We start from the raw sequence: 7,500 nt of genomic DNA on the forward strand, positions 1-7,500 counted from the left end.
ACATTGCCATAAATTTTGAAAGTTTGTTCATTCCAGTTCTTTGATTCAGGTGATGATTTTTTTTACTGATCTGTTCATTTCTAACTGAAGATTTGCCACTTTTAATTCTGTTTATAGTGGCTCAGATGAAGAGTTTATAGTTAAAGATCTCACACCAGGGATGCAATACCTCTTTAGGTAAATTTTTTTATAGGAATGATTTGCTTTATGTTTTTGTTTTAATTTATAATTGCTACATGTACAGTGTATTTAGTACGCTTGAAAATTTTGTTTTAATGATTTGAATAGAGAAGGGAAGAATAAAGCTAGTCTTAAATTAGGGTATGGGAGAAGTTTTTACACTTTGTTTAACTAGGAATTTGTATTTATAAACACCGTAGTAAAACTAAAATAATTAGTTAATAGACCGGTGAACGTTTTCTTACGATAGACCCTGGTAATAGGAGAAAGAGGTTGACTGTTGTCAATCAGAACATCCAAAAAGGGGATTTTTTTTATCCATCTCTTTTTCCATGGTGAAACGTATATTGGGATGTCTATCGTTGATGTAGTCAAAAAACAAAGTAGCGTCATGTTCAGTGTCAAATAGACAAAAAGTATCGTCAACATACCGTCGATAAAGTAAAATACTGGAGGCCTTGTAGTTTTCCAACCAGATCCTTTCATGGTGACCCATGAAAAGATTAGCCAACACCGGGGCAAGGGGAGAGCCCATTGCCACCCCATCAATTTGATCAAAAAACGAACCCTTAAACAGGAAATGTGTTTGAGCAGTGGCAAAATTAAAAAGATTTCTGAGTTCAGTTTTAGTTAGCTGGAGATCAGGGTTGCCCTTGGAGATGTAGTCAACTGCCAGGTTGACACACTCCTCCAAGGGTATGTTTGTAAACAAACTTTCGACATCAAAGGAAACCATGAACTTTCCCGATAAAGGCAATTCATTGATTTCACGAACAAAAGTAAAAGTGTCTAAAGCACAATATTCAGATGGGATATGAGGTTCCAAAAGAATGCATAAATACTTAGCCAGCTCATAGTTGTATGTTCCAATGGAAGAAACTATAGGACGGAACGGAGGAGTTGAGTTCGGCTCACGGGCCTTATGCATCTTGGGGAGGCCGTAGATTCTAGCAGGTTGAGAGCCAGAGGGATAGATTTTGTCATAAACACAGCGATCCAAATGGCCATTCTTTAGAAGCTTCCTGAGGTAACGTTGTAGCCTACCTTCTCTTAACAAGGTGGGGTCTTCCGTGATAGGTCTAAATTTGGAAGTGTCATTGATGATCTTGAGAATACCATTGTCATATGCAATTCTGTCCAGGACCACAACACCATTTCCCTTGTCCGGTTTTAAAATCACGATGTTTTGTATCTTCTTCAAGTCCTTCAAGATTCGGTATTTCTTACGATCGGCAGTCGTTGGTCGATGTGCAGATACGTAGGAGTGTGCAAGATGAGAAAGGTCAGCCACCAGTTTGGCATCGTGTTGTTTATTAATGAGTTTCTTTGCCACAGTGCGATGTATGAGTTCAAAGCAAGTGAAGACATCAGTTTTGCTAATACTAGGTGGACATATGGAGTGTGTCAAACCGAGGCATGCCGTAACTCCTGCTCTGCGGAATGTTTTGAAGTTATAGACCGTGCGACCACAAAATTCCAGGTCAAGATAAAAGAGGCCTTACATATTTCCTGGGAGCAACCTTCTTTAAATAAGCAATTATATCACGTTAATTTAACTCTCTCGTTCTAATCAACATGTTCCATTGTACACTCTTTTTTGTTACCTTTGGCTATTTTGTTAGATTCCCAATTTATTTCACGTTGTTATTTATCTTTGTTTAGCATATTATAAATTCAAATGTAACTTCAAATTAATTCTACTTTCAACTGAAGATGGTCGTTGCACGACCGAAACATGTCTTGCAAATTTAAATGTGTCGTCACTTTTATAAAAATTGTTGTTAGTCTGCTTCTTTCCAGATCTTTTGGAAATTTAATCCACGACATAGCAGCTAAATATCCTGGTGGTACCATCATCACAGATCTCCGAAAGTTAGAAAAGGCCTCGATTAAAGCCCGCAAAGCGGAGTTAGATTTGAATTTTTTACGTAACTGTCAGACCTTCAACGTATTCCCTAAATTCCTTTGCTTCCAGTTACCGAACGTTTCCCGACAGGATGTTATCAGCATCAGGAAACATCTCCTCAAAAGTGCCATCACAAAACGAACCAAAGAGTACCGAAGGCTTCTCCATGCACGGGATAAGCTATCAACTCAGATCCGCGATGTCCTTAGTAGCATCGACTTATACATTCTTCAGAAAGCGATAAACCGAAATGTTCGTCAAGCAGAAGCTAAAGTTATCGAGACCCACACCAGAAAACTTGAAAAACTCACGAGGAACGCTGTTCTTCCCTTTACAGCAAACGAGACGGTCACCAACATTTCATCTTGCTGTCTCACATCGGCCAAACTGGTGGCTGACCTTTCTCATCTTGCACACTCCTACGTATCTGCACATCGACCAACGACTGCCGATCGTAAGAAATACCGAATCTTGAAGGACTTGAAGAAGATACAAAACATCGTGATTTTAAAACCGGACAAGGGAAATGGTGTTGTGGTCCTGGACAGAATTGCATATGACAATGGTATTCTCAAGATCATCAATGACACTTCCAAATTTAGACCTATCACGGAAGACCCCACCTTGTTAAGAGAAGGTAGGCTACAACGTTACCTCAGGAAGCTTCTAAAGAATGGCCATTTGGATCGCTGTGTTTATGACAAAATCTATCCCTCTGGCTCTCAACCTGCTAGAATCTACGGCCTCCCCAAGATGCATAAGGCCCGTGAGCCGAACTCAACTCCTCCGTTCCGTCCTATAGTTTCTTCCATTGGAACATACAACTATGAGCTGGCTAAGTATTTATGCATTCTTTTGGAACCTCATATCCCATCTGAATATTGTGCTTTAGACACTTTTACTTTTGTTCGTGAAATCAATGAATTGCCTTTATCGGGAAAGTTCATGGTTTCCTTTGATGTCGAAAGTTTGTTTACAAACATACCCTTGGAGGAGTGTGTCAACCTGGCAGTTGACTACATCTCCAAGGGCAACCCTGATCTCCAGCTAACTAAAACTGAACTCAGAAATCTTTTTAATTTTGCCACTGCTCAAACACATTTCCTGTTTAAGGGTTCGTTTTTTGATCAAATTGATGGGGTGGCAATGGGCTCTCCCCTTGCCCCGGTGTTGGCTAATCTTTTCATGGGTCACCATGAAAGGATCTGGTTGGAAAACTACAAGGCCTCCAGTATTTTACTTTATCGACGGTATGTTGACGATACTTTTTGTCTATTTGACACTGAACATGACGCTACTTTGTTTTTTGACTACATCAACGATAGACATCCCAATATACGTTTCACCATGGAAAAAGAGATGGATAAAAAAATCCCCTTTTTGGATGTTCTGATTGACAACAGTCAACCTCTTTCTCCTATTACCAGGGTCTATCGTAAGAAAACGTTCACCGGTCTATTAACTAATTATTTTAGTTTTACCCCATTCTCTTACAAACTTGGCTTAATCAAAACACCGTAGTGTATTCTCCCTCGTGGCCCTCACAAATGAAACCCAAGGCCCATGCTGATTTTTGGAAAAGTAAATTAACATTAACATATAAACATTTAACATATTTAACGTTGATAACTCATAACAGTAATTCAACTGACAAACCCCTAAGGTCGACAGTATGCTCATTTTACCCCTTCCCGCCCCCCTCCATCAGTTCTCCTTTTTACGGGTACATGTATTTAAGGCTATTTAAACTACATTGAAAGGGAGAGAAGTCGAAACAAGGAGGCAAGATGTGGGAATCAAACTCAGGACCTCTTGCAACAAGGTCGCGCCCTAAACGACCGTGCCATCCTTGCTCCTCCAAATGGTGAGGGAGGAAAACGGGAAACCATAAGGAAAACTCTTGGAACGGGATTGAGATCCAGCACAAATGTGGCCCAGCAACAACCAGGATATGTATAAATCCTGTGTACCCTTTGGGGTCAAGTGTACTCATTGCTGCACCATCTGTGTCCCCCATATAAAGCCTACCACTTGTACAACAGATGGTACATGTATTCCCAGTTGGTTACCCATCGAGGCATTAGCCCCTCCAAAATCTGACTTACTGGACAAAAAAGTGATTTGTTGTTGCCCTTTTGATTTTAAGAGTCCAAGCAGAGAAGGATGGTGACAAGGGGGAGTTTTCACCTGAGGGAATTTGCCATATGCCAAGCTCAGTGCCGTCACCTCCAGCTCAGCCTTATCTTGCAAACAAGGCAAAAACAAGCTTCACTCTCAAGTGGGCGGTTAGTTACTAGCTAATATTGAGTGGCATGATTTATGGCATCTACATGACTGTATTTTTAGTCACTTAAATTGCCATGGAACTCTTATAAAAGTGTAATTTGTTTGTAAATTCTTATCAAAGCGTAATTTAGGCAACGTTTTAAAGAAAATTAACACAAAATGATGCTGGTCAGTTGTCATGTAGCTCAAGTGACAGAACAGTGTTTGATTTTACTTTTGCTTCTTTGGTAAATCGAGAAGATTTAATCTTCTCAAAAGCTCTGTGTCTGTGGCCCTGTGTACACTTCTAATTATTACTGGTTTGAGTGTGACAGTGTTTTTGTTGTTGACTGCTTACAGGGTTTCACTTTATTCTGGAGTACTGCTTCCCAACTCAATGGACAGTTAACCCCTGAACTACTAAGTTCATCTCATTTCAGTACATTTTGATTGATTCATTTCCAAAATTAATGTGTACTTTTCCTCAGGCTCCATCAGATAATGGTTCTGCTATCACACTGTACAGACTGGAGTGGAACAAGGGTGAGAAGGGAGGGCCTTTCACAGAGGTATACAGTGGGCAACAAAGACAGTTTAAACTTGCACACAAGCTCCCTCCTGCTACACCTTGCTCATTTAGAGTACAAGCTGTCAATGGCATAGGAGCAAGGTAACTCTTAATATTAAAAAAGAAATGTTAGTAGCTACAGCAGTTTTTTATTACGTACAAAAGATGGGCTTTTACTTCGTAACAAAAGCTTTAGGGGTCTTTAGGGATTTCGAATTCTGATTAGGTATTGTTTCACGATTTTTGTTCTATTGTTTTACGTCATGTGTGTCTTCTACACAAAGTAAAAGCCAAAAGATGTCTACCTTGGTTGACACTGCTACCCAGAGACGATCATTTTGATGTTTCATCTCATTTGACTTCCCTTTCTAACAGTAAATTTAGCAAAGAGCTAAAATGTGCTACCTGTGCCAGTGTGCCATCAACACCCACTTCTCCAAAGATGGATAGGGCAGGTGTGAATAGTATTCATTTGTCATGGAGCAAGCCAGAATCAAAAGGAGGTAATCTATATTTATCACCGTAGCAGATAAATTCAATCCAACAAAGTTAATTAGTTCAAGCTTGAGACCCATTTCAGTATGTTGTTCAAGCTCCCAAATGCAGGGTTGCATTGATTAAAGCTGGGATCTTTATGTACAGATATCAAATATGAATATACATTGTGTATTAAACGAAGTTGACCACAGTAATAATGTATATCTGACTCTTTTGTCAGTGGTTAAAAATGCAGCTACAGCTCAGTACATGTTCCCATCATGGATAAGCTTCATCATTGCAATTTCAAGTTCTTGTGCATTTTTGTGTAGCAGTTTTTACAATCTTTATCCTTTGCTTTACTCCCTCTTTCTTTTTAATGATTCCATCTGTGTGATGGATGCTTGGGAAAGGGGGACATGACTTGAGGTGGTTTGAAATCTCTCTAAGGGCCTGCATGCCACAGAGGATTCTCTTGGATATCTCAGACACCAACCATTGTTTAATAAGAGAGGTGCTGCTATAAATAGTTCAAGAAAGTCTTAATTGCTTCATATGACCTTTTACTAAGGATCTTGAATTTATCAATTTATTCTTTGTAGCTGAGATCACTGAATATTTGGTGGAAATGGAGGATGATGCTACGGTAAATTATAAAGATTTAAACCACATTTTTGACACACTAAAAGGGGCTTAATAATATTGCCGAAGGGTTGTGGCTAAACCTGCTCATGTCGAGGAATGGTGTATAGGTAATGTCTAAACTTGATTTGGGTATGAAATGTAAACCATTTTGAAACAACTTTTTACCCAGAGGAATAAAAAAGTTATATACATTCATGTAAATGAAATTGAATCCTGAAAAGTGACTTTGCAGTCAAGGCAACCAACCAACGTTGATTCTACATGTAGTTGGTTGCTTTTGGGAGGTGGTCGGGTCACAAGAGATTCCAGCAAGACTGATATAACTACATGTAATAGAATACTTCTGGTGCAATGCATTTTGGAAAATGTGTCTCCTTTGAGGGGTGGTCTCGTATGATATTGATTGCATTAAAGATACAGTGTGTAGATTAACTTGTACAGTACTTAGAAAGTTGTTAGAATTCCAGTTGACCTCTTTGATCTGAAAAATTGGTCCAACTCTATTGTATTAAACCTTTCAGGGGTATGGTTTCCGTGCAGTGTATCGTGGATTGGAAACCACATGTGTTGTTGACAAGTTGCAGAGAAACACTTCTTACAAATTTAGGGTAAGTGTTGAAGGGAGTCTAAGTATCCTCGTAGCCAAAAGCTTAAACCTCGTTAATTATTTTTCTTACGAGGAAAACATATTTCATGGATATTTTTTTGCCTTTTTTCTCTTTTTAGCTGCTTGCTGCTAATTGCCAGGGTAAAAGCAGGTGGAGTGATGTAGTTATCTTTGGCACTCATCCCGAAAGACCAGGTAACAATAATTATAACAATATTGCCATAACTTCATGTCAATAACAGCCAGCCAGCCAGCCAGAACTAAATGCACAATTACAACACAACAATGATTTTTGCTTCTTGTGACTCGATTATGTAATTAACACTCGTGCACTTGCACGCGCAGAATTGTAACTGTTACTGACAGTATTTTAAATTTCAAATTGCTAACGCACTCAAATTGTAAACGTATTTAAAACAGTGGAAAAGGAAACAACACATTAAACTGATGATGGCATGACTCATGCCGAAACATGTCTTTAAAAAGTTGTATCATGAGCTTGAAATTTCTGTTAATTATAATAATTTTATTATTATTCTTATTGTTACAACCTGGAAGGCATCAACTTGGGCAGTCAACCCCTGTCTTTTCGTTTCTAGACCAATAACTGAAATGGAATAGTAACAGCTTCTAACGGAGTTGTAGATTTGGTGGATTCAGCGCCAACAAAAGTTCTACGAATCACTTTATTAAGACTGCCTAACGGTTTTCCTCCTGAGGGGAAGACTTATAGACCGGCTTAATATGCTGTGTTACGCCAGATAGTTGTTATTTTATTTGTCAATTGGGACTCAGTGCTTGAGGCGTGAATGGGTTTAAAAGAGATTTTGAGCAACTGGACGAAGAAGTGGT

General features: G+C 39.0%; 1 protein-coding gene across 1 annotated transcript in view; it reads left to right on the forward strand.

Moving 5' to 3' along the window:
• The window catches only part of LOC137982149 (fibronectin type-III domain-containing protein 3A-like), a 33,696-nt gene that overhangs the window by 11,375 nt on the left and 14,821 nt on the right, over window positions 1-7,500 (forward strand). Inside the window, exons 5-11 of the mRNA XM_068829213.1 lie at window positions 118-177; window positions 4,233-4,371; window positions 4,840-5,021; window positions 5,295-5,422; window positions 5,999-6,042; window positions 6,563-6,649; window positions 6,768-6,843. Coding sequence (XP_068685314.1) covers window positions 118-177; window positions 4,233-4,371; window positions 4,840-5,021; window positions 5,295-5,422; window positions 5,999-6,042; window positions 6,563-6,649; window positions 6,768-6,843 — 716 coding nt within the window. The remainder of the gene's footprint in view (window positions 1-117; window positions 178-4,232; window positions 4,372-4,839; window positions 5,022-5,294; window positions 5,423-5,998; window positions 6,043-6,562; window positions 6,650-6,767; window positions 6,844-7,500) is intronic.

Source organism: Montipora foliosa, chromosome 13 (genome assembly GCF_036669935.1).
Source record: "Montipora foliosa isolate CH-2021 chromosome 13, ASM3666993v2, whole genome shotgun sequence".
Classification (NCBI taxonomy): domain Eukaryota; kingdom Metazoa; phylum Cnidaria; class Anthozoa; order Scleractinia; family Acroporidae; genus Montipora; species Montipora foliosa.